Source organism: Pocillopora damicornis, chromosome 6, assembly GCF_964200805.1.
Source record: "Pocillopora damicornis chromosome 6, jaPocDami1.2, whole genome shotgun sequence".
Taxonomy (NCBI): domain Eukaryota; kingdom Metazoa; phylum Cnidaria; class Anthozoa; order Scleractinia; family Pocilloporidae; genus Pocillopora; species Pocillopora damicornis.
Genome location: NC_142675.1, coordinates 21,529,509 through 21,557,136, shown reverse-complemented (window position 1 = coordinate 21,557,136; position 27,628 = coordinate 21,529,509). Strand labels below are relative to the sequence as shown.

Genomic DNA, 27,628 nt, shown 5'->3' with positions numbered 1-27,628 from the left:
AAATTTGAAAATAGCAACAATACTGGTGAATATACCAAACTATAATCACTGGTGTTGTTTTTATGAAGTTAGCGTGACTTCCGGTCACTGGAACATGCGATCGAGGTACCTCACCAGGAAAGCAACCGATCGGCCGCCCATTGAGAACTACGTACTTGTTATAGTGGCGAGAGAAAATCGTCGCAGTCGCTCGATCTTGATATAATGGAACAAAACGAGGCTCTAGCAGCTAACGAATTAGGAGACCACGTTGGAGATGTTGAAGGTAAACAAATCGAGACGTTACTTTCTTCTCGGTTTTGACGCCTATTTGTCAGTAACGAAGTTAAATCGGTCGATCGTCCCTTTCGATGTAAATTATTTTTAGATTTAACGTCTGGAATCACATGTTTTTATTCAAATTCATATTCTGTGCTCTTCAAAATTACCAGGAAAGGCACTGGGGAATTTCTACCGATACGGCGAATTGGTATGAGCGATAAAAATCAAAAGTATTATTGGAATCGATCGAGATTTGTCTGAAGTTGAAAAAATTTAAGGTTAAATTTAAATGCTCTGAATCTATCCTCTCCTCTTGCGTCTCTGACGAAAATTATTCGTTAAATTTGAGTTGAAGACGCAAATTTATTGAAAAGAAATTAACCGTGAACCGGTTACATTTGCCAGCGCTGCTTGCTCACTTAGGTTATTCATCAAGACCGGGTTGAATTCAAGATTTTTCCTTCGGCAAAGCGATGGATCTTTGTCGTCAAATTTCATGCTTCCTACAGAATTCGTAAAATCCTTTCATTATTCATACGTCTTAGTGACGCTATTTGAGCTATCGTTCCCTAATTCTAATGACATCAAATTTTATCTAAAGAATTATTCTTTTCTTGTCTAAACTCCCTTGAGAAGGGCGATTGTTTTTTTTTCGCTCAACAAGTTACATGTACCGTGAAGAAGTCAAACACACATCTTGACCCACTATTTTCCTAAAATTAAATGTTATTTTCACAAGTGTGTCTCAGGGGTAAGTTAAATAATTGCGATCTGTTTGGCTTAGGAATTAGTTTCGGATAAACTCTCTCAATCGGGCATGTAAGATGTTTACCCGTACATTTCGTGTTATGGACTGTTATTGACATATCTGCTTGAATGGCTACGCCAATAAGATCATTCGTTGGAAGTTCTTGACCGATTTAAACCAATTGCAGCTTGCGTTACATAATAATTCAATAAAATGGCTGACAACCGTGCAGTAGAAGATGGTAGTGAACAAGTCCGAACCGAACGTCCAAATTCTCTCGGATTTCCAGTGAAATCCAACGAAACTTCCGAGACTTCTCGCTCAAACGAACATGTTTTCTCTCCAGATTCGGCCAGGCGGCATCGATTTTTCTCTGGACCTTCAAAGTTTGCAGCAGTTGTCGGGCAGGTTGTCGCAGCGAAGAACCACGATGTTTTCCAAACTTTGCAAGAGACATTGGGGGTCCTTCAAGATGAGGCGGAAGTATCAAGGGATTCACACAAAAAAGAGGGTCTTTGGTGTCATCCATTTGAAATTCCTCGCCATCCCATAGAGCAGATTGAAATGAAAAACGAAGAAATTGACTTGGAAAGACAACAGTCCAAGATGATAGAGAGCTTAACTCCAGATGATTTCTCAGAGATAGAGGAAGCCTTGAAGAAAGATAAAGACGATGAGCTAGGCTATGGTGCAGAGCGACTTCCTTTTTATCAAAGGCTCTCTATTTCCGGCGGAGATATAAGCGGGGTATGTAAATATATTTGGACAGTGCACGTGCATGTAGTCTACCAGCTCTAGCCGTAGTTGAGTAACTTTCGGTTTCTAAAGATTTCTACAAATGCCACGAAATAACCGTGGTGAAAGGATATTATGTGAATATTTTAGGGAGGAATTGCATGTTAATCACTCGTGGGAGTCAAAGGATTAACTTGCAGTGCTCTAGCTTCTCGAGGAGTACTTGCTCAACAGCTTCCAACTCATGAATCAGCAATAAAATTTGTTTTGTTTCAGGTGTCCATTGATGAGCTGCAGCAGGCTGCCAAGCTCCTAGTAGAGGCCTTGTTCATCAGATCAAAGTATATGGCCATGAGCATGCAAAGCTTTTGTTCCACAACTGCTCGGAAACTGAAGACTGTGCATGAAGATTTTGATACAGAGGCTCAGTACTTTCACTTAAAGAGACATTCCATTGATGACGATTTAGGTAGGTACTCCCCCAGCTTGGAATGCAAGGTTCCCTCAAGCATTTCGTTAACTTAAAGTTTATTCATGGTCTGCTAGTACCCGTATATACTCAAGAGTGTTAAGAGACACTGAGAGAATTATCTGTGTTCTGGCCAATTAATGGTTAACCCTTCAACTCCCAAGATCTGATTGTTAATTCTCCATTCTAGCTGTTGAACTTTTTTCCAGTAAATTAGTTTCAAGAACTTGGTATTGAATCAAGATGACAACGTGTACATGACAATTTTAAGTTTTCATATTACATTTTTTATAGACAATGTATGGAGACTATAGAGAGAAGTTACATGTTGATCACTTTTGGTAGCCAGTGTTTGTTTCATAAAGTGTTTGCTGTTACTCAGTGTTTAGAATTAGGCATGATATTAGAGCTTAAGAAATGACATTGAAATGCCATAAGATACATCTGGTGTTTCCTTTTATCCGACTAAATTTATTCTCAAATTTTTTTTCTAAGACACCTGCCTTCTACAGCCATTTTCAATTCAGTCACCATTTGACATTGAGGTACCTGGTGACTGTGGGTATATCTTTGAGATGATTGATGGTGTCTACCATATCACAGCTTGTAAAAGAGACGTCACCAGTGATTTTACTGTCAGTGACTCAGCCCAACCAGTAACACACCCTGCTCCAAATCTCCAGGAATTTTTTGAAGATCAAAACATTCTCCTGGCTCTATCAACTCATGGACCTATGTAAGTAGCTTATTATGAGCAAACCATATATATTTTGTTCTTTTATTCCAGAGGTGATCAGCATCTAATTTCTCCTTGTTAGATCAATTTAATATCAATCAAAAAGGTTATGGTCTGGAATAAATACATCTATCAACCAGAGGGTTTTCACACTTGTTAATCATCAAATTCTCCTAAGAAATTCATGGGAAAATGCGCAATAACCAGAAGAGAGAATTACAAGGTTATGTAAACAGTTATTAAGCCAGGAATTTTTTTGTAGTCAGAAAGCAGGCATTATAGTCTGATTTTAGAAGGGGGGGATGGAGAAAGAAAGATTCTTGTCACTAGGTATGTTTTGGCCTGAAAAAAATGTTTGATACAATTACGATCACTCAGACGCTATATTAATTTACTCTGGCTGTATTATATTTTTGTGTTTTCTCAGAAAGTCATTTGCGCACCGACGTTTGAAGTACCTAGATTCCCGACACAGTCTTCATTCCCTGCTAAATGAGAACAGGGAACTAGCAGCTATGAAGGATGTTCCACATAGGGACTTTTACAATGTTAGAAAGGTTTGTCAAGTTCTTTGATCTTGCATGTTCTTGTGTGCTAATGTGTAGCTATGTATTGGATTAACTTTCTTGTTGGTCAAGGTTTTATTTATGACAGTATGTAGCTTGAACTGGGAAGTAGCTCATGGGAGTTTGACAATGATCTCTGCAAAGGTTGAAACAAGATGATGTAGCATAGAAAGTGAAATTGGGGATTGAATAATCAATATTCCTCTTGTGCACTTCATTTTTAATTTTTTGGTTGGGGGGGGGGGGGCAAATTGCAATTTATTTGGGGCTGAGGACTTAATCAAATAAATATGGTATACTGGTTTAAGGCTAGTATTGTCACTGATGTGTGTGGCTGGATGGTTAACTTCAGGTTGACACTCATGTACATGGAGCATCCTGTATGAATCAGAAACACTTGCTGCGTTTTATAAAAAGGAAAATGAAGTATAACGCTGAGGATTTAGTTACGGTCCATGAAGGAAGGGAGATCACATTACGAGAGGTAAGGATGTGAAGTATGTGATTTCTTAGGGAAAGATGTGAAACATTTTTTGATTAAAGGGGAGAAAGAAAAAAAATAGAGTCCTTTGTGAGGATTCAAACCTTATGCCTTTTGGCAGTTTTATCCTCTTCCAGCTTAGCATCGGTCATGACAACTCATTGGTCAGTTAGGTGAGTCAAACATCTTGCGTTCTGCCAGGATTAGCTGTGTTAAAGGCTTCCTATTAGAGATGATGTTGGTAAACGTTTTTCATGAATGTGGGGCAAAGAAAAAACCTAATAATTACCATAAGTGCAAAGTGGGAGAAAATTCTTCAAATGATAGGTAATTAGAGTCTGTGTAAAGATTTTTCGCTTGTGGTATCTTTCAAATCTGGATAATGCAAACCAATAAAACTTCTACTCTTGATCAGTTACAGGATATGTGCATTGTACATTGCGATATATGTCATTTTTTATCTGTATGCTTAGAAAAGATATGACCCCTAAACTTTTTGAGTTGCTTTTATCAGAAGCCTACATCTTTGTACACTGTATGCATTGCAGATATTATAGGCCTCATATGAGTGATTCTTGATTTTTCATCAGGTCTTTGCCATGTTGAAGCTGACCCCATATGATCTAAGTGTTGACAGATTGGATGTACATGCTGTGAGTGTATTGATTCAATATTGTATATGTTATCTTGTTTTTAGATTCTCTGTCAGTCTTGTATTCTGTTATTTCAGAAAGATAATTATGATGGATCGTTACTTTGAATAAGATATCCCTACTTGATGGTCTCTGAAGAAAAATGAATAACCTGCCATTGAAATTAGCAAGCAATCCAGCGAGAGAGGCAATATCCTTTAGTTAGTGACTTCTGATGCAACTGAAACTTCGACTAGCTCACAATTTTTTTCAAAGTTGAACCCTAACATTATTTAATGCAGCTGTAAAAAGATAGTGTGACCAGCATTTAATTCCTCCCTACAGTTTTAATACTGCTAAATCATTCATTAACCCTTTACTCCTTAACATCAGTAAGCATATTCTCCACTCTGTTCTTTATACATTTCCTAAGGTGCTGACAAGGAGAATTTGTTTGCCAATCAAAAGGTTTCTTTCCTGTTGACCATTTCCTTTATTCTTATGACCTTAATATGTGATTCAGGAGTGAATTGTAGGGAGAAATTAGATGCTAGTCACTCTTAGGATTTAGAGGGTTAAGATAATGAGATTAAAGGAAATGATCTCTGACCAAAGAAGCTTTGACTTTTTGACAAATTCTTCCTGTTATTACCAAGCAAAAGACATAGAGAAGAGTACGGGAGAATATGAATATACTGATGTTAAAACACCAATGTACTCGTAATAACCAGTTTGGAATATTTTACAATTACATGCTTTATATATTTCAGGACAGGAACACTTTCCACCGCTTTGACAAGTTCAACACCAAGTACAACCCCATAGGTTTGACTTTTGCTTCTCTTTTTTTTCCCTTTCACTCCCCAAGATCTTAACCCTTTAACTCCCATTAGTGATGAAGACAGAATTTCTCCTTACTCTATCTATACAACATCAGGCAGACAAGTGATGAGAATAAAGGAAAATATCAATTATGGGATTACAAATTGATCTGTTACCAGATTCCCCAAACTACTATAATGAGAATAATTACGCAGACAGTAAGGAGATTTACTGATGAGATCTTGGGAGTTAAAGGGTTAAAGTTAATTCTCTATACTGCCCACAATACAATTCTTACAATTTTAGCTCCAAAAAATTTGTATTGAATCAAATAATATCCCCCAACCTTTCTGCTGTAAAATGTATTTATAAGCCAACTTAAAGGTGAGGTGAAATTCCTTTTTGGTCACTGCTGGGAGGGTTGTCATTTGTGAATTTGTTTGGTAGCTCAGTGATATTTTTTTGCCCCTAGGTGAAAGCAGGTTGAGGGAGATCTTTCTCAAGACAGACAATCACATCAATGGCCGTTACTTTGCGGAGATGTTGAAGGAAGTCATAGCTGATTTAGAAGAAAGCAAATATCAGAATGCTGAATACAGGATATCCATTTATGGGAGAGCAAAGAATGAATGGGATATCCTGGCTTCTTGGGCAGTTCAACATGACATGTATTCAGACAATGTGCGCTGGCTCATTCAAATTCCTCGACTGTAGTAAGTAGTGTTATTTTAACTAAAGGTACTATCCACATTTTACACCTCTGTCTAGAATATCATCAGAAGCCTTTTTCAAATCAATTTCATTACAGTATTGTTTTTTTTCAGAACAACAGAACCTAGTTGAGTTAAAATGAGTTGGCCTCCCAAAAAAGCAAAATACTATTCAAAGAGCAATTTTCAACTGGTTATTGAAAGAAATCAAGAATTCCATTAGCTTTGCATCGCCTTACTCTAGCAATTGGGCTAGAAAACCAACCAGTCATTAATGCTGTATTAAAGTGCAACTTGGTCCCTCAGTTTTTCTTGCACTATGAGCCAACTATGATTGTCTGCTCTGAGTTCTCATTGGCCCTTTCTGGTGTTTTCCCCTGTTATGATTGGCTATGGTGATTATGATTATTTTGGCTTTGATCTGATGACACTTGATAATCAATATAAAGTCTAATCTAATCGTTGAATTTGACTGTATTCTGTTTTGTCTTTTTCATTTTAGTGATATCTATCGATCAAAGAACATTGTGAACAATTTTCAAGAGATGTTGGAGAACATCTTCCATCCATTATTTGAGGCCACAGTCAATCCACAGGCACACCCAGACCTTCACAAATTTCTTACTCAGGTATTAGTCAAGAGCAACTCATATTTAGTTGTCTTCAGAAATAAATGGGCTTTCTGTGCTTATTGTTAAGTTCTCTATCCCATATAGTGTTTACTTTCAACTGTAACATGATGAAGTATGAATATTTGGAACATTCTGGGGATCTTTCGTGTGTTGTGATGAGAGATTTGTATTCATTTGGTAATCAGGAAGTGGAAGCAAATATTGTTCCTGTTTACAGTTTTGTTTTTTGCCTTATCAACTTAAAGGTCTTCATAGTACAATATTTCTCTTGATATGTTAAAATATATTTTTTGTATAACAGTAAAGCAAGAGCTTTACTTGTGTATCTGCCTGCTGTTCATACAGTTATAAAGATGCTAACAAAGGTTTGCATTAGCAGAGCAACAAGAGGGAAAAAACGAGAGAAAACTTTGTGAAATTAAAAAAAAAAATCAAGGAAAGATGTGGATATGTTGTAAGACAGATAAAAGATGACCAACTATTGACACCATCTAATTTTCTAAGGTCTCTCTTTTTAATATTTCTTAGCTGTGAATTCTATGAGAGGATCACTGTTTTGATTTCTACTTCATTGTCAACAGGTTCTTGGCTTTGACAGTGTGGATGATGAGAGCAAAGCTGAAAGTCATTTGTTTTCAACCAAAAGCCCTTTGCCTGCCGACTGGAACAACACAGACAACCCACCCTATGCATATTACCTCTACTACATGTATTCCAACATAGTGGTGCTAAACCATTTACGAAAGTAGGTCTCATCCTTGTTATTAACCCTTTACACCCTAAGATCAGTTTTATATTCTCCATACTCTGCTCTGTACATTTTCTTTGTTATTGACAAGGAGAATTTGTTTGACAATCAAAACTTCTTAGGTTGGCAATGATATCCTTTATTCTTGTGATCTTAATAAAGAGTCAGCATTATTACTGTAAGGAGAAATTAACTGATGGTCAATCTTTAAGTTTGAAGTGTTATTGGTAATAAAAATCATTTTTTTAATCAAAGTAAGTTTGAACTCATTTGTTTGCTTTTCACAGGGAGCGTGGTTTTAACACATTTGTTTTGCGACCTCATTGTGGAGAGGCTGGTCCTGCGCATCATTTGGTATCAGCATTCATGTTGGCTGAGAACATCTCTCATGGTCTTCTCCTTAGGAAGGTTTGCTGTTTCACAAATTTTATTAAATTATGAACCAAAGTCTGGGTTTGTGTATGGGAGAAGGGGTGCCCCAATAGCCAACCCATTAGGGCAGGTTCAACACTTGATCAGGTCATTGTGTTGTGTTGTTCAGCACAATACTGTACTCCTGCAGTGCTTCTTTTGTCCACAAGTATTAGTTATGTATCTTTAGGGTTTTCAATAAAAATCAGTTACTGGTGGTCAACTACTGCTTGTGAGATCTCTCAGCGGCATCTGTAGAGCTTGCAAGCAGTTGTCTTCTTTGGTTTTTGTAGAGTTTATCTAGAATTTCATTTTTGCAATCAGCCCAAGATAGTTAAAAGATGGACTGCTTTGGTTTCATGGAAGTTCATTTTGTTTTATTTACAGGTACCAGCCCTGCAGTACCTCTACTACCTGGCTCAGATTGGAATTGCCATGTCTCCCCTGAGCAACAACTCTCTCTTCCTTAACTATCAGAGGAATCCTCTCCCAGATTTCCTGGGTCGCGGCCTGATGGTATCATTGTCAACAGATGATCCCCTCATGTTTCATTTTACAAAGGTAGTTTGAATTTTGATGCCATATGTTTGAGTCTCCAGGTTTTTAGTCTGTCTGGTTTTGTTTCTTCATACATGACCATTGAGGAGTATGCTTGTAAATATGACCCTTAGACCTTGAGATTTATGATAGAGAAGAAACTGTTTGGTTGTTAACATCTGCCTGACCCACCTTTACCCAAATTTTAAAGTTCCTTTGGCTATCCAAGACATGTCTGTATGGCAGCCTGCATTTCTAAACTTGTGACTGATCCTACTAGTAGCAAACTAGACATTGAAACTCAGAATATCCATTCTTTTACCTGGTCAATAACAGTCCTCTTAATTTCAGTCATGAGAATTTAGTGTCACATCAGATTCTCTCATCAAGGTGATTGATGGGTATATTTTATTCACCTTGTGCTGGGCTATGTGTTTACTTATTATTCTGAGGAGAAACTGATCCTTTTAATTCCCATTTTAAATTGATAGGAACCACTGATGGAGGAGTACAGCATTGCAGCTCAGGTTTGGAAACTCAGTCCATGTGACATGTCAGAACTGGCTAGAAACAGTGTGGTTATGAGTGGCTTTGAAAACAAGGTAAGATGTTTCTCTGACTTGAGAGACTTTTTGGAGAATTTTGCCTTTAATGATTAATAAGGTGTTACAATCGCAATTGCAAGGTAATTGTATGGAAATAGAAACAGAGGTTTGAAGGGTACCAAACTGTGCAAAAACTTCAGAATGCCCTCAATTTGTGTTCCTGGACTCAAGGGGAAGTAGTGTGATGGAAGAGGTTAGGGTACTGGTCTTATAATCTGGTGGTCCTTGGTTCAAGCTGTCCACTCTACCACTCACTGGTCCCAGTTCAGCAAAACTAGAGATTAAATGTTTTTTTTGACCACCAATTTTAAACCACCTGAGCCAGATTTTCACTTACTTTTGGCACACAATAATGTAAACTCATCACAGGTGAAACGTCACTGGATTGGTGATAACTATGGCAAAGAAGGACCTGCCGGAAATGACGTAACAAAGACCAATGTTCCGGATATTCGGGTTGCATTCCGTCACGAGACTTTGGTAGAGGAACTGAGCACACTTTGCACAGCTGCACGTGTCTAGTGTATGTCTGCTTGTTAACATGTGTCCAATGTACGAATGCACATCGCCAAATCACACCATTTAAACATGTAACAGACATGTTCAACTTCCTTTGATATCATAGATCTCAAGCCAGCCCAATCCAAGATATTTACTCTAGAGAGAGGCCTAGCTCCCTTTCCCAGCCTTAATTGGGTTTTAAAAGAAATATGAAAAAGAAATTATTTAGATCTTGAGTCAGTAAAGTATATTAAAATCAATTCAATGAGGGTATATGAGACAATTATACTTTATTTATTGATATTAGACAGCAGTCATCGATCAATGCCTCTCATTTAAACTTCTTTATGAGCTAAAGAACTAAGATTGAAAAATGATAATATCTTTGGCACACTGTAATGATCACAGTGGTAGCATTATTTTGGCATAGGGAATACAAAATTCTTACTTAAGGTATTGAAATTATTATAGATAAAATACTGTTCACTCAATTGACATGCATTTGCTTGAAAATATTAGACACGATTTATTTATGTTTCCAATAAGTGATATATGGCTCATTATGCAAGATGTCACCTGAGCATACAGCCACCATTATTTAAAACATTTGTCCCCACTTATAACCGAGGCAAAAAAACAGATTATTTGCGAGCATTTTTTTCTGCTCAATCATTTTCTCTTTAATGTAATTTATGAATTGTATTACTGTCAACACATCTTTGATATAAACATAAATTGTATTTTTGGGATGTAAGTTGAAATGGAAATGAGTTATTGAGATTTTATTTTTATTTAGTATGCTACAATATGAAAAGTTAGTGTAAAAAGAGAGGATATATATTCCTTGTAATCAACTGCATTAAAGATTTTTTAGTCCATATAGAGTAATTTTCATTTTAACCTTTTGACCTCTATGAGTGACTGGCATCCAATTTCTCTAACTCAAATCACCCCAAATCACACATTTAGGTCGTGAGAATAAAGGAAATGATCACCAACTAAAAAAGCTCTTGATTGTTAAACAAATTCTCCTTGTCAGCACCTTAACAGATGTATAGGGAGCTGTATGGAGAAATTCACTGATGTGAGGGTTTAAAGGTTAGAGTCAAATTCGAAATCTCCCTTTGTCATTATCTGAGAATTGGTATGAAAGTACGTTTCCTCAAGTGGCCACACCCACCACCCTTCAAGACAACTACATTCACTCCTCTACCTACCCCATGAATTTCCACATTGGGGAAATGATTCGAGAGCCTTTGACTTTCCTTTGTTCTTGATTCAGCCCTCATCAAGCAACTCTGAAAAAGTCTGTTTTTAGCGGACAGTCTAGGAAAAATATGATAATAATAACAGAAAGGAACGTGGAGATTTTTGAAATTGAGGCGCAATATTATGCAGAGTGGAGAGTGCAGTTTCGCCAAACACAAACTCTTATCCAAAAGAGAAGAAGAAGAAAAAAATTATTTTCGCCACAGGGTTACTTTGAAGTTTTATCAGACTGGAAAGATGTTTTCCAAATTTCTGACTAATATTCTTGCTCTTGAATGGGAAATCATACACCTTAGATGCTATAGCTATTCTGAGATCATAATTGATAAAAAAATGTAAATTTAGTAGCTCGTGCGCTGCGCTTGGTCGAGAGGGTCTAGGGCGAAGCTCGACATTCAAGATGGCCGACGCAGGCAAGCTCAAGGAACTTTAACAAATAGGGAATATTATTTCCGTCTCGTTCTTCTTTTTAAAAATTTCTGTTTATGAAAGGTGAGATTAAGATGCAGAGTTTCCATCTGTGTCACCATTATTGAGGGAATACCCGATGAGAAATGAAACTTCCTTGTTTGAGTGCAGCGAGGATTATGTTTCCTGGGCGACGACAGTTAAAGTATGTCAGCATTTGACGGAAATCCGCGAAAGAACGTGTTAGAGAGGTAAAGATTCAAATTTTCTGGAACATGATAAGTTTATTATTAAGTCTGGCAAGATTTCCGCGCAGTCCCATATTTCATTGTGCTTACAGATCCTCCGTTTGGAAATCCTTTTAGTACATGTTTGGTAATTAAGCTCCACTCTTGATTTTAAAAATATGTTGAGGGAAACCTGAAAAAATTTCAAAGCTCAGAGGGGGGCTCCTGAGGGTGCCTTCTGCTCTTGCTTCACCCCTCCCCCTTAAAAAATCTAGCTATGGCCTTGAGCATGACTTTGCTTTCTCTGCAATTGTATTATACCTACTGCATTTCCTTTGCGTTAGAGAACCTTGAAGTTGCTAACGCGGCATACATTCTGTGCTAGGCTAAGGGACAGAGAAAGAGGCAGGGACTGGTCTGCACTTGACAAGACCTACAGAAATCGATCGTGGTCAGCAGATTCCTATACAGGGGAGAAATTTGTCCCTCCAAGGAAACCGGGAAGCCCTGCTTACCTCCCTAAACTTGAAAACCGGCCAGCCTCAGTGGATTCAGATTATGAACATGATTTGAAACGTGGAAACCTGAAAGTCATTCCTCCATTACCTGCTAGAGAACAACATGGTGTATCCCGAAGGTACATGTTACTGAACATGGCGAGGATTCTTATTTAGATATCTTTGGCTATGAAAGGGCGATGCACTTATTAAAGACAATGCTTAAGGACCAAACATGGTCCAAATTTAGGATAACAGGGTCTGGATATCCAGGATTTCTTGAGCTCCTTCTTTCAGAATAATTAAAGCAATTTTTTCAATGAGTAATAAAACTCCCCAGGAAACCAAGGTGTTGTCTGTAGTTACAAGATTTGTCAACTCTTTATTTCCAAATACAATATCCTCTTATAATTGAGAAATTCAGAATTTGAATACAACTTTATGTTTCAACTCTATGTAAGTTTCTGTTCCCACTGGAAAGAGTTATAGAGTGATATACATTTCTGTTTTCTTCTTCCACTAACAGGGATGATCAAATCAAAAGGAAAATTTCAAGAAAAGAAAATCAGGCCTTTCAGGGTCAAAGCAGCAGTTATCCACATGCAGCTCTGCCATCTTACTATCCCCATCCACCTGTGGCACCCCCTCCTCACCCCCCTTTGATGTACCCAGTTCCCATGATTCCAGTGCATCCTGGGTATGCACCTTGGATTGTACCCCAGCAAGGCTTTAATGGAGTCAACAGTGGTCTTTTTAATGCGCATCATGCTGAAAGGTAATGTATAAAGCTCGGTAGATGGATCAGAATCTCTTGTATTCCCAGGTTTCAAACAATGTTTACCATAAATAAGACATACAACATGTCAATGATAACAGATTTAAGGTCTCTGATCATTCTGTGATCATTCAGGTCAGTGACCAGGGAGGTTCCAAGGTATTTTGGCACCCTCCTTCTTATCAGACCTGTGTTTTTTTTTTATTACTAGTCTGACACCAAAATTTTTACTATAACAGGATGACAAATTATTATTACTACACAATATGAAATATTTTATATTTACCTAACTTACAACCTTTCTTAATTCAGTTGGGCTACTGTGTTGAGGAAAAAAAAAAAACTTTTGTGTTTTCTTAATCAAAGCCTGGAACTTTCCCCCACTCCCCCACCTTCATTAAAAATTCTTGGATCTTACCCTGCAGGTTTGGGAAGGACTGTTTTTGGTTACAGGGACTCGTATAACAACAACCTGTATTCTTCCTAGCCCAACCTATATATAGTTACAAAACTGAAAAAAATAAAATCAAAGTACTAGCTGTATGGAATAATAGGCAGGATTGATGGAGCCAGGTATCAGAAGAGTCAATTACAGTCTAATTCAGTCCATTTTGGATGATGTTTAGATCTTTTGTAGTCCATTTGGATAAGATGATCAAACAGGTGTAATTTAGATGCCCCACCTGGTTTGTTTCAGGTCTGTTATATTCTGAACAAATTTAATTTTCTTCTCCTCAGACCACCTCACCAGTTATCACGATCTCAAGCAGCAGTTGTCATCCAAAAATATCACAGAGGCTGGCAAGTCAGGAAGGTGAGGCATTTGTGATCACAAGGGACAAAGTTAATGTATGATAATATACAAACCTACAAAACTACTAGGTTAGGCATTACAACTTCACTGAATGTATAAAAACTATCTTTAAGTCAACAGGGATATGTTTCAACCAACACCACACTCTAAACAAGCATTTTTGGTTTTTTTTTTTTTAATTTTTTGCTCTGGCAGGGTCCTCGATTTGCACTCTGGCGCCACATGTGTAATAGGAAATATTCAAGAAAATTTGTAGATGATTTGATTAACAGCTTTCTAATTGAAGAACTTGTTCCAGATGTCTTGATTGATGTTTTGGTTGGTAAGAAATTCTTGGTAAGTCCCATCACTTTGTTGTCCTTTCGTAATTATGATGAATTTTCAAGAGACTTACTCTGAATCTCCAATATTAAGAATTTTTTAGAATAATTTTAAAACTCTGTACACTTCTTAATTACCACTATAGATTTTCAGAGGATGCTCAACTTTCCAGGGTTGCAAGGATAAAAAATTATCAGACCAAAACTACAAGGATATTTTAAAGTAATATAATTTTGCTCTGTAATTATCAGAGTATGGGCTCATACATCCAAATAGTCTTAAAAAGCAGCTTATCAATAAGAAACTTATATTCTTAGTGGTAGTATGTTAAACATAATCAAATTAAAAATTTCCAATGGGCTCTGAAACTAAACTAGTCATGGAAAATTAATAAATTAACTGAGTCGATAATGTAAATTGGCCACTGTAAAGAGTTTCAAGGCTGACATTTCAAGCATTACCCCTTCATAAGTGCAAAAGACGAAGGACTAACCCTCGAAAGGTCACCTTTGAAACTCTTTACAGTGGCCAATTTACATAATTGACTCAGGTGTTATTGCTAAATTACCCTGTTATACACTCAAACTGACACAGCACCACAGTTTCTTAAGAATAGTTACCCCTTTTATACAACTTAACTTAAAACAAGTGTTAGCTGATGGTAAGTTTTGTTTCAGTCCGTGCAAGATCCTAGATACAAAGCCAGTGAGAGGGTCTGCAAAGAGATCATTGATCAAGATGTAACTTCCTTTATTCATGAGGTTGCCCTTGGTGTCTATTATGCTCATCAAGGAATGTGAGTGTTATTTTTACAACCTGTGCTACAGTACAGTCCCTTGAATTTTGGATATCTCAACTCTCCCATTATTTGAAATGTAGGAAATATCCTTGACGGTAAAAGTCTGTTGCCAGAATATCTTTGCTGTCAGAAATTTGTTAGAATATTAGTACTTCAAATCCCTCAGTCAAGACTCCTCGGACTGGTGATCATTTTGGTTATTTTCCTGGTCTTAATAAACAATTTAGCAGTATTCTGGTAAGGAGAAATTAGATGCTGGTCACTCTTTGGGTTTTAAAGGTTTAAATACTCCCTAGATAATCAGTTACTGAATATTCCTTTTGCATTTGCTGTACAGTGCAATGATGTTCAAAAGGAAAATAAGGTTTTAGACACCTTTGGGAATAAATGAATTTGGAGAGAACAAAAAAGTCGAAGCATGAAATTTTCAAAACAGCTATCCTATCCTTTTTGCATCTGTTTGGAAGAACTGCAGGGCAAAAAATTCATCTCTTCTGTCCTCTTTGTGTTTTCATGGATGTGTACTAGTTTCTTTTTTTAAATGTATATTTATTTACCTATTTATTTAAATTTTTTATGCTTAGTGCTTACTCCAGAAGAGATCCATCTGTAAAAGCATGTGATAGTATCATAGGTGAGGTTGTACAGGAATTTGCTGGGCAAGTTGTGCAATCTGTGGTGGAGGAAAAGGTCGTGGGTCACATGGCTGTCATCAAAGCTGGTGATTGGTTAGAGGACTTCATATTGGAGACAATTGAACCAATGATCCCAGTAGTGGTAAGAATATTATCCAGGACTTCAAAGTTAATTTCAAAGAGTCTGCTTGTTTGTTTGTTTGTTTCTTTTTATTAGTAAGTTTTTTTTTTTTCGTTCCACATTGAAGCAATATAGCTGTGGTTTCTTAATGAGAGCAAGCTAAATTCCAAATCAAGTGGCTGAGGTGTGTGTCCAGTATGGGGTCCCTGTGTTATGTTCTTGACTATGAAAGACTAGTTACTTTTTGCCTCTTTCCCAACCACCAGTAAATAAGCACTGGAAAAAAATCATAATAACTAATAATGTTGGGGGTTCATCATGCTAAGATACTCAGCTTGATGAAGAACATTTTAGGATATTTAGCTTTAGATTAGGCAGGTAACTTGTGAATAAGTCTTGACTTTGATATCCAGTTTAAAGATGCCAGTACATATTGAGTTTGCCATATGAAACATAAAAGGAGACAATTTCATGTATACTTTACTCTTTAACCCATAAGAGTGACTAGCATCCAATTTCTCCTTACAATATCACCATGAATCCTGCAGGAGAATAAAGAAAATGATCACCAACCAAAGAATATCTTGATTGTTAAATAAATTCTCCTTGTCAGCACCTTAGGAAATGTAAAGAGAACAGTTTGGAGAGTATGCAGACTGATCTTAGGGTAAAATGGTTAAGCAAATTTTAACACAAACTATAGTTTTCCCTTCTTAAATAATTTAAGTTACACTATGATGAACGATAATTAAAAGGTAGCTTGGTTCTTTAAAAGCCTTAAGATACCACAAGAAACAATACGGTATTTGACTTTCATTCGCTCTTCAGGTCTCTGAAGCCATGGATGGATTCCAAAATGATGACCCACTTGATGAAGTTATCGATGAGGTCATAACGTCTGAATTGAGACAAATCGTTATCGATGTTTGGCGGGAAATGATGGAGGTTGACAGAGAGAAACAAGTGAAAAAGGTAACTCCTTGCAACTTGCGAGCCGAAATGGTACCGCAATATTTCTTGTATCCACAGCCAAAAGTCCTTGGCAAGCTGGTATTTTCTGGAAGAGACTACAGTGGTCATGACCATGAAAAGATCGTGAAAAGTATTAATTTTGATCCAATGTTAGCTTAAGATAATACCCATTTCATTTAGCGCGAATTTGAATTCACAGTTGAAAAGCTATGGATCTAGATATTTTGCAGTATTTTATGATTATAAATGATGACTTTATTGGTAGTAGAACCAATTTCGATAGAGTGTCGCATGACCAAAATCAAAGTATTTCACAACTGCCAATCAGAACTATGGAAAATATGAGAAGGAACCCAAGTACAATCAAAATAGAAACAAGTTAACTACTTATCTCGAGAAAAGGTGCGATCGGCCATAGCGCAATTGTTTTTGGTGTTCCCTTTTTGGTCCAGAGACGATGGCGCAAATTTTCTAGCCCAATCACAGAGCATGGCGTAAGTTTTCTAGACCAATCACAGAGCATAGCGTGGGTTTTTCTTTTAAACCAATCATGGAGCGTGGCGCGTGTTTTCCAGACTTAACACAGAGCGTGACGTGAGTTTTCTAGGTCAATCACCAAGCTTAGTTAAACAAAAGCATTAGAATCCTGAATCACTTTCAGTCCTCAACTTTGAACTGAAAGCTTCGTTAGGTATTTTGATGACCATGCAGTGATGTTTGGTTAACAAGTCCAATTAAGATCCACTTCTCTCGTACAAAGATTTGAAGAAATTATATGAAGTTCTGCGAAAAACATAGGTAAAAAAGGAGTAAGAATGATTTTCCTTGGTTTTGTCTTTTCAGCTGTCTGTGTACGCAGAGGATCGCCTGTTAGACTCACTGTGTCTTCAGCATCTTCTGAGTCAGTTAGCTGGTGATAATCTGTCCTTTCACTTTAGAGGTTATGCACAACAGGCTTTAGACGGTAAGGAGACGATTTCCGATTATAGATACTAGAGTGTGATTTGACATTTTAGACACTAGTGTCTGATTTCCCATTTTAAACATTAGAGTCTATTTTTTTTTAGACACTAGTGTCCGATTTCTAATTTTGAACAGTCCAATTTTGAACATAAGTGTCCGACGTCGAATTTTATGTCCAGTTTTAGACGCCATTTTCCGATTTGAGGCATTAGTGTGCGATTTTGGACATTTTGGACACTGGTGTTCTTTTATAGACACTTGTCTCCGATTTTAGAGACAAGCTTCATATTTTAGACACTAGTGTACGATTTTAGACTCGAGTGTCTCATTTTAGACACTAGTGAACACCAGTGGTCATTTTTGCAATCTTGTTTCCGAGATTAGACACTAAGGTCCCATTTTAGACAATAGTTACGATTTTGAATATTGGAAGACTCTTTAAATTTGCCATGACAAATTGATGAATGGGAACGTGGAAATTTTAAACCATCTATAGCTGTGCACCACTGTTGTAAGTTATGAATTGTTTATCAAAAGAACGCCAATAATGTAGAACCCTTTAAATATTTATTACCCAAACCTAGCTCGGAATTATATTCTTTTCCTTTACATGCGTAAACAACCGGACGAAATGTCTGGTCCTCTTAAGAGTTGACTCGATGAAACATGTGTTTGGCCGGATATTGTCCAAATACCGGTCCTTAGTTCCATCCCTGATGCTTGGGAGAAATTTTTGGTGCTGTCATCACCTTCATAATTAATTTTTTGACGTTTTTTTTTTTTAATTTTCCAGCGACAATCTCAGAAAACTGCTCTTCTTTCCTTTTTGCAATTTTTTTCTTTTTTTTTTTCCAGTAGAATAGAAATAATTACATCCCATCGTTAAAATACAGTTTCATTTTTTATCACAGGCATGTTGTGTGGATTGCTGATCCGTAATTATTTGGCCGTGAATGATCAACTGGAAGCGACACAAAGCAGCACTGCTGTAAAAGAATTTCATGAAGAGGTTTTCTGTGATGTGGTAAATAAAAAACTGCAAATCTTCTGCAGTATTCTTTAAAATGCTGTTTGATGTAGTAAGTGCTTTCAGCAATATTTATTGAGACCCAGATGTAGGCACTAGGAAACAACTTATAATTTGAAGAGGTGTGATGTTGGTGATAACGCTAATAATAGCATAATGTACCTATTTAGAAGATCAAGTATGCTTTAATTTTTCTAAAAAAACTCTCCATGGTAGACATTTTATTTCGCGATAGACGGTAAAGGAATTGTTTGTTCTTTCCACGTAGGCATTGGATGTTCTTTTGGAAGAATTGACAGCAAATCTGGATGAAGACATGCAAGATCTACTAGAACACGAAAATCAAAGAAATACTTTCGACCTTTAACTTTCTAAGAACACTTTATTACCTTTAAGGACGGACTGTTTTAAAAGCCAGTGAATGGGTCTATTACATAGCCCGTACGTTGATTGTCTGCGAAGGATTAGTCGGTATATCAGTAAACAAATCCTACCATTCCTGTTCACATCTCTAATATCGTTCGGTCATTCATTCTTTCGGTTTGTAATTCATTCCTTTCATCGTTAGTTCGTTCATTCATTCGTTCGTTCGTTCGTTCGTTCGTTTATTCATTCGTTCATTCATTCATTCATTCATTCGTACGTTTATTCGTTTTTTCGTCCGTTGATTCATTGATGTGTTCGTTCTTACGTTCGTACATTCGTTCCTTTTATCATTCATTCGTTCATTTGTTCGTACATTCGTTCATTCGTTCGTTCGTTTATCCGTTTCTTGGTTCGTTAATTCATTCACTCCAGTGTTCGTTCTTACGTTCGTGCATTTGTTCCTCCTATCATTCATTCGTTCATTTGTTCGTGTATTCGTTTATTCTTTCGTTAGTTCGTTCTTTTGTTCGTTCATTCGTTATTTTATTCGTCTATTCATTGTTTTTTTTTTTCTTCCTTCGTTCGTTTTTTTTGTCTATTCTTTCGCTCCTTCGTCAGCTCGTTTGTTGGTCCTTTCGTTGATTCATTTATTCACTTTTTCGTTCGTGCGATCATTCGACCCTGTGATTAGTCGTCGGTTCTTTTTACTTCAGTGAGTCAGTATGTTACTGTGACACTTAATCGGCGGCTCAGGTAGTCAAGTTCAATTTCCATAAAGCCATTATCACAAAGATGACAAACAATACAAATTCACAGACGCCGCGATATCCTTGGTTTAGTCGGTAGGGTCTTAGTACGTTCACAGTTTGTGATACTAAATAAAACTGTACCTTCAAAGGAAGACCCTTTTTTTCTCTTTCCATTTAAAACTTTGTTCGATGGGGATCATTTTCTTCTTATATATATATTATATTGCTTAAACAGGTATTTAATCCAGATTGGGATCATAAATATTTCATCTCAAGAAAAAAAGATAAAATGTATATTTTTTTAGTTTGTGGCAAATTCGTTGTTGAAGCATACAGAAAGAAAAATTTGTGAGAAACTCTTAAAATTATTATTTTTTTTAATTTCGCGTACGAATGTGAAGGCTAAAAAATACACATATATTTAAAGAAAAAAATTTAATTGAAAGAGAAAAATTTCAAAAATGTAGTTTGTCTGTGTTTCTGACATGTTTCACCAGCAGGCAGCTTTTTACCCTGATGAAGATTTTGAACCCGTTACTAAACGCACCGGATATAAAAACGAATTCTTGGTTTTTTCGAGAAAAGGAAATTAAACATCTATTGCTGACGTGTATGCCAATTAAATATTATCTCTGCAGAATTTACGAGACCTTGTCAATCACATATCTCGGATGGACTGATTTGCATGCCGAGAATTGACAGTATTTTGCTTTATCTGTCGGTGACTTTTATGTATTGTTATTAGACCTGTCTATTCTCCTAATTTTGACCGACAATTTGTTTCGTGTCATTCACTCTGATCGAAAATTAATGTCAAGTAAGTTATTCATCTGCTGTCAATCACCTCAACAAATGATGCGTGCGTGTTTTGCATAGGCTTATAATTGTCTTTCGGGGAGGGGTAGGTAAAAATAATCTGGCGAGTAATTTGAAGATTAATTCATTTATAAACATACATCTGGTTAACAGGGAGGAAAAACAAGGCCATCGAAAGAAAGAAATCAGTGGATCTTGAATAATGTCACTAAAGATTATCGTAAATTACGTGGCAGTGGTCCAATACATTTCAATAACTCGGCAAATGATTTGAAATAGTACAGATGTTTTTTTCTGAGTGTATGGTAGAACTAAACACCGGTCAACGTATTTGAACACCTTGTTCACAAAGAATTAACGTTTGAAGCCTCAGTACGTATTTTGATTAAATTCTCTTTACCTACAATCACATTTTTCTTTTAATTATTTTTCCAAGCAGAAAAATGGAAAGTTATTGAATCCATGTCCCTTATCGCAAAGTAACTAAAAACAAACGCTTGATCGCGTGGTGTAACTGCAATTTTTCGAATTCTAACAATCCCTTTCTCGTGAAGTTCGCGTAAGGTGTAAAAATATACTAAGCGTAAATAAAAAATGTTTACTGCAGTTCATCTGAAGTTTATGCCATACTAAGAATTGTTGCCAAAGAGGGAAAAGGTAGAGAAATTCTGAACTTCCAGGCTCTGATATGAAGGAATGCAAATACAATAATTCATCAAGTACGCCCCCAATAATGCGCCACATATCACCAAAACCACCCGTTCTCTGAACCTTTGTTTTCATAACACTCCTTGGAACCTCCCACATTAGGGGTCGAAGGCAATTTTTTTTTTTTTTTTTTAATTCTTAGCTTGTAGCAGGGGAAAAAAATCTATGTTTGAGGTGAAGTTTCCGGTTGTGACTTATCTTAGAAAATATGTAGCGGTAAAAAGAATATCGACGATGTTGTTTTGGCAGCTGAATCACATAATGGCTCAAAAGCCAACATAGGCATTATTCAAATCATTAATTATGCATGCATCAATTATTCCCCAGTGTGCGACAGGTATAAATTAGCATGGGGACAATAGTAATTATGTAGAAATTCGTCGGTTGGCGCTGTCAATCAGGCAAGGCAAGGCCGCGCCAAAAGGAGTTTTTGACGTTGACGAGTGAGTGACACCGTCGCTGTTCCATCGCCTCGTGCATTTCTTTTTAATAGTGACCAATTGTAAGTCTTTCAACCTCCCATACAAACACATTAACAGAACAACGATTATCATTTCATTTGGTCTTCCAGCCGGGTCCGTTCATCGCCAACATGCCAGTCGAGTATAACGTTGTCTTTTCTCTTTTCGAACAGGCAGCCTTTGATGGAAGGGCTTGCGAATCGAGTGGCCACCAGTCACATGCTTCAAGGCCAAAACATTGCTACTTCGGCTCATTATGGAGGTATATCTCTCCAACAGACACCAGCGGACAAGATGCCCCCTCCTTCTTACGACGAAGCCCAGATAACTGTTCAAGCGGTCGACTTGCAACAGCTTTCAAACATGGAGGCGGAAAAGCAAGCAATCTACCGCCATCCTTTATTGCCTCTTTTGGCGAAGTTATTTGAAAAGTGCGAGCAGTCAACTCAAACCTGTGAATGCACGCCTGCCACGGCATTCGACAACGAAATTAAGAATGGAATTTTACAGATGAACAGGGAAGGAAAGCCTTTCTATACGGAAGATCGAGATCTCGACAACTTGGTAAGAATAAGCCGAAGCTTACTCTTTACTTCGTTAGATTTAAATCTCAAAGGTTTTCGTTTGTTGAGACGAGTTGATCATAATTTTGACAAATCTCAAAGTAATCAAGACTTGTTTTGGGTCACAGATGACATTGAAGACCTTCGCTATCTACCAGTGAATCTCTTGATGGATTGAACTTCGAGCTACAAAATGTTTCAAATGTTGTAATCAACAGACTTGAAATTATTGCGTCGTTCTATCGAAAGCTTCACAGTCTTGGGCTCTTCGAAATTTTTTATACGCATTTGTTGTTGAAAGTGCCCGCCATGTTTCTATGTATTGTAAATGGCGGGTGGATAGATTTTGCAATGAAAACACTCACCTTTCGCGTGTTTCAGTACAGGTACTATAAATGGCGTTTCGTTTTGCTTCCTAATGATACAAGAAAATTTTAATCCAGATTAACTGTAAGCTTTTAATGGCGTTCTGAAAGAAAATCTCATACCGAATCATCCATGAACCTATTGAAATCAATTACAGAACGTTCTATTCTAAGAACACGAAAAACCCTGTTTTCCCTCAGGCTTCTGAATTTCCGAGTACCCCTTTCTCGAAGCAGAAGTATGACGTTTTTGTTGAAGACTTTTCATTTTCCTTCTAATCGAAGATTTCCTGTTTTCATCCTAAATCCTGTTGTATGTTTTCCTGATAGCTAGATTTGGGTGTTATTTGTTATATGGGTAAATTATAAAAATGTCTTGATATTTTTTTATATATTACTGCTGACATTAACTCGCCTAGGGTATTACATTCAGAGTTAGCCGACTTTTGCGAAGGAAGCAATTTCAATGAATTGTTATTTACATATGTAAATATTTATTAAGAATTAGAATTTGTTTTGTTGTCAATGTAAATTTTTCAGCAAACACGGACCTCATCTTTTATGTATGTTTTTTACTTTCATACTTCTCCAAGCAAATGACAGCATTTTCGTTCTCCCAGGATGTTTATTTAAATTTTCAGGATATGATTGTCTGAAATTTCTATAGATTTTAGCTGATTTATTTTGTTATTAGCAAAACGTGGGGGTGGAAGTTAATTTCTTAATTTCCTCCTTGTTTAGAGATATAAAGCCAGCTTGTGTGTGCTAAACCTATCAAAAACTTGTGTGTTAGGTTTTTATTGGTTTTAAAAAACCTTTGCTTACTCTTTAGAGAACAGATATTTTTCTGTTGATATCTTTCAAGATTTTATTGTTGGGATTAAAATACAGCACACATGGTTATGAACAAAGGAGGTTTTCTCATTTCAACAAAATTTGAATCACCCAGACAAAATTGTTCTTTATAAAATGATTACAATATCAGGCAGACAAGTGATAAAAAGAAAGAAAATATCAACTAGGGGATTATCAGTTGATGTGATACCAAATTCGTCAAACTAACATAAAAGAGAATTGTCTGTCAGGCAGTGAGGAGAATTTGTTAATGAGATCTTGGGAGTGAAAGTTGAAAACCAATGAAATGTGTCTGTCACTTAAATATGTTTGTTTTTTCTTGTCAACAGATGGTGAAAGCTATTCAAGTACTCAGGATACACCTACTAGAGCTGGAAAAAGTAAATGAACTTTGCAAAGATTTTTGCCAGAGATACATAGCTTGTCTGAAAGGGAAGATGCAGAGTGAGAACCTGTTGCGTAGCCCTCTTCAATCAGCATACTCTCCTGCAGTGAACGTGTTAAATGCAAATGTGCAACAACAGCCAACCACTCCAATCCAAGCACAACAACCAACATTTCTCCCACAGCAACAAATCACTTACTATACCCCAGCAGTGGCTCCATGCACAATAGCAAATGCAACTCCTACAGCAAGTGTCATTGGTTCTCCTGTTCAACAACAAGTTGCAACTGTTGCATATGTTCCACAAGGAGTGGCACCCAATCAACAGATTGTCATAGCACAGGTTCCCCAACAGCCAACCGTGCCATCAACAGTCACGTACAGCACAGTACCAGCAACTGTAACATACACCACAGTGCCAGCAAATGTAACTTACGTCAGCACACCAACTGTCGAGACTGTCACACCACCCAGACTGCAGACACATTCCTCCGGAGATGAATCTCCCACAGAAATAACAGTCCCCTCCAGTGTTCCTCTCCCTGCCCTGGACTCACCAACAGAGGTCACTGATAAAAAGAGAACTAGGAGAGGAGTGTTGCCCAAGCAGGCGACAAACATTATGAAAAGCTGGCTTTTTCAACATCTGGTGGTGAGTTAATTTTGATAATTAGTTTTGTTGCAATTCCTTCTAGATATGGCTTCAAAACTTAACTTAAAACCCTTGTGTGGTACAAATATTACTGTTAACAAGAAGAAATCTGGTCACAATGGAGACTTGACTGGTTTACAAAATTATCTTCCTATAGTGTTTCACTGTGATAGTCAATTAAGAGTCTTAGAAAATAAAAAGTTCTTGAAAGAAATAATTGTTTTTCCCATTTTTGACATTTTTTTTTTAACCAGCATCCGTACCCAACAGAGGATGAAAAGAGGGCTATTGCGGCACAAACAAATCTAACAATACTTCAAGTGAACAACTGGTAAGCTTATCGCTGGACTCATTATGCACTGGGCAATATATATCCTACTGTCATACAATTATTTCATTTTAAAGAGGATTTTCAGGTAGCGTTTCTCTGTTTCATTGTTTAACTCGAAGTTATCTCTCTATATAGGTTCATAAATGCTAGACGTCGCATTTTACAACCAATGTTGGATGCAAGCAATCCTGAAGGACCTAAAGCCAAAAAGTCTAAAATCCAGAGTAGGCCTGCTCAGAGATTTTGGCCCGACACTCTCGTTCCCAGCCAGTTCAACACCATTCCAATAGCTCCAGCTCCAGTGACTGTCCAAGCTGCTATGGTGCAGGGTGCTGTCCAGATACAGGCAGTACCTCCTGGTGTGGCCCTTCCAACTGCTATTACAATACCTAATGTCCAAGGTACCACAGTCATCCCAGGTACTGTCACTTTGCAACAACCTGCAGGGACACCAACCACAATGGTTGTTGTCACATTACCTCCCTCAGCAAGCCATGTCACCACAGTGTCAGCATCGGAAAGTTCATCAGCAGTCACAACACACCCAACAATGATTGCACCAACTGTGTCATCACAAGTTGAAACTGTTTCTGTAAGCAGCTTGTCTCCCATGTATTCTAATATTCAGCAAGGCAGTCCATCTCTTCAGAATTCTCCATTGCCGACCATGGTTCAAAATGGTGGGGAGAGTAATCTTGTTAGTTCTCCACACCACATGCCTGTCAGTTCAAGTGTTAGCATGGCTGGTGTTCAAGATAATCTGGTTGGAGTTAACACCATTTCACTTGACTCTGCTGCAGTTTCCAGAGGTTTAGTGAACTGAGTCAGTCTAGTTAATGTGAATAATGTCTTTGCAGCTTAGAGTCCCTTCTTTCCAAGTTTTTTTTTATGTATCTCTAAGTCTGTAACCATCTTAAGAGAATTGTTAGCCATGGTAATCTCTACTTGAGGGAAATTGAAGTTTTGTTGAAAATGGTGTAAATGTTAGCTTTGGTACTCTGTTTTTTTTTTCCTCTGTGCATTATTCCATTTCTGAGCTATCTTTGTCTCAGTTTCAAAACCAGGCTTGTTATAAAGAAAGTCTACATTTCAATTGTTTGAGTGATTATTCTGTAAAAATGGCTATGCAATTAAAACCGTCATGTTAACCCTTTGACCTTCAAGAGTGACAGTTTCTCCTTACAATATCACACATTAAGATTACAAGAGTAAAAGAAATGATTGCCAGCTTAAGAAGCTCTTCATTTTGAAACAAATTCTCCTTGTCAGCACCTTATGAAATATGTGTAAAACAGTATGGAGAGTATGCATGCTTGTTTTGAAACTGAGATGAATAAGCTCAAAATGGATGCACTGATGGCATGATAGTCATCAGCCTTGCCTCTTGTGGGAAACTGAATGTTCATCTGGTTTTATACATGCTGAGTATATGTCTTGAGAACTGTGTTAACTTTGGGTTAGTAACTGTGGTCCTTTAGTCATGTTACATGCTTCTTATGTAGTTTAAACTTGTGAGAAGCATGTTGTATGCTGAAACTGTAGGATCATGGGTATATTTAGCAGTGTTTTGAAGCAAATTTAAAGAGCTTGGCCTCACTTTGAGTCTAATCCTAGAGGAGAACACTCATCACTTAAGTGATACTTGAACAGCAGAGTAAGTAATAATTTGATGCCCTCATTGGTGAGGGCAGGAGGTTCCTTCACTGTTTAACAGTGTTATAAATTTGTAGGGAGAACCAAGGCCGTGGTTCCTTCTACAGGGAAAGAGTTAAACAAATTTGAATGTTAGCAATCCCCAAAATTGCAAAGCTACAAGAGTTGTGATACAGTGTTAGTTGTCTTGGTGTGTTTAAGTTTGAATTGTTACAAGATCATTATTGGTTGTGTTGTACCATGCAAAATGCATGGTTGTTCCTCTTGTTATTATTACCTTAGCTAGACATATTTCTTTTTATGAATCATGCCAGCTGGTAATCAGTCCAGCAGGTGTGATCAAAATTTGCAAACATATTGCGTTCAACTTAAGACTATGATTTATAGCTGTAAAAATTAAGAGGAGAATGAGAGATTTTATAAAGAAATTAATAGCTCAAACAAGTATAATTTTATAATGTATATTATTTTATGGAGCTGTATATTGCTGTTAAATTATTAACAAGTGAATATTTTAAGACTTATTGATGTTTGATATTTGGTTAAACATTCAGGTATATTTTTAGTTAAGTGAGACATTCAACTTGGATTGAAGTAAAAGTCAAATGATAGTTAGATGTCATGGAATACTGATTAAAGTATTGCTGAAAAATCATAAGACATTTCCATCATGGTAACTTTCTCCAACCATATATTAGGCTGTTGATGTAGTTATTTCGGGTCTGAAATTCACTTTTTAACACAGGTTCCACAAGGAAGTTACTTAGTTTTGTTTCGTCTGATTGACAGATAGAAAAATCAACCAAAAAGTGCTGTTCATAAGTTTTTTGGAACAAATGAAATATGGGGTTAAGCAGGAGAAACAATGATTTAAAGAGGTTTCACCCTTATGTTGAACGATGTATATACCAAGTTTACCCTTACTTTTTCATTAGGAAAGGGATAACTTCTGTTGAAAGAATAGGAACCGAAGAATTTGGGGCCGACTGGAAAAGATAGGAGTGAACTTGTTATTTGATGGAGTAAGCTTGTTCAGGTCAGGTTCAATGAGTAGTGGGTGAACTTCCAATTGTACTAAACATATAGATATCAGAGGATTGTGAGGAGGACTAAGGAGAGTGAAGAAAGTATTGTTGCAGGCCACAGTACTCCCTCCAGAAAATTCACAATTGGACTCTTGCATCCGACAGCTTATTCCAGAACCCAGAAATTGGTGAATTTACACAGTTCAATGGAATAGGGTTGGATGTGGATGATTATCACAAAGCTGTTTATCTTGGTATTTTCACCTTTGGTTTCTCT

The 27,628-nt window shown here is 37.0% G+C and overlaps 3 protein-coding genes across 4 annotated transcripts; all 3 read left to right on the top strand.

Moving 5' to 3' along the window:
* Positions 1-104: 104 nt before the first annotated feature.
* Positions 105-10,472, top strand: LOC113678714 (AMP deaminase 2). 2 transcript variants are annotated; one of them, XM_089210039.1, is made up of 15 exons: positions 105-265; positions 1,356-1,756; positions 2,021-2,213; positions 2,709-2,949; positions 3,377-3,506; positions 3,868-3,999; positions 4,587-4,649; positions 5,399-5,453; positions 5,923-6,163; positions 6,663-6,789; positions 7,374-7,537; positions 7,828-7,948; positions 8,339-8,512; positions 8,980-9,090; positions 9,463-10,472. In XM_089210039.1, exons 1-15 carry the CDS (start codon positions 205-207, stop codon positions 9,613-9,615), a joined length of 2,367 nt encoding a protein of 788 aa, XP_089066165.1. In that variant the 5' UTR covers positions 105-204; the 3' UTR covers positions 9,616-10,472. The 2 variants fall into 2 exon arrangements, with proteins under 2 accessions (XP_089066165.1, XP_089066164.1); XM_089210038.1 differs by lacking the exon at positions 105-265 and having other exon boundaries at positions 1,205-1,756.
* A 759-nt stretch (positions 10,473-11,231) lies between these two features.
* LOC113678674 (uncharacterized) lies at positions 11,232-19,999 on the top strand. Its single transcript, XM_027195572.2, has 11 exons — positions 11,232-11,522; positions 11,884-12,135; positions 12,522-12,770; positions 13,509-13,584; positions 13,780-13,920; positions 14,583-14,701; positions 15,289-15,481; positions 16,289-16,432; positions 17,276-17,396; positions 18,307-18,419; positions 18,691-19,999. Exons 1-11 carry the CDS (start codon positions 11,479-11,481, stop codon positions 18,787-18,789), a joined length of 1,551 nt encoding a protein of 516 aa, XP_027051373.2. The 5' UTR covers positions 11,232-11,478; the 3' UTR covers positions 18,790-19,999.
* A 1,441-nt stretch (positions 20,000-21,440) lies between these two features.
* LOC113678673 (homeobox protein PKNOX1) lies at positions 21,441-26,981 on the top strand. Its single transcript, XM_027195570.2, has 5 exons — positions 21,441-21,563; positions 21,696-22,086; positions 23,635-24,342; positions 24,597-24,673; positions 24,809-26,981. Exons 2-5 carry the CDS (start codon positions 21,706-21,708, stop codon positions 25,494-25,496), a joined length of 1,854 nt encoding a protein of 617 aa, XP_027051371.1. The 5' UTR covers positions 21,441-21,563; positions 21,696-21,705; the 3' UTR covers positions 25,497-26,981.
* Positions 26,982-27,628: the final 647 nt, after the last annotated feature.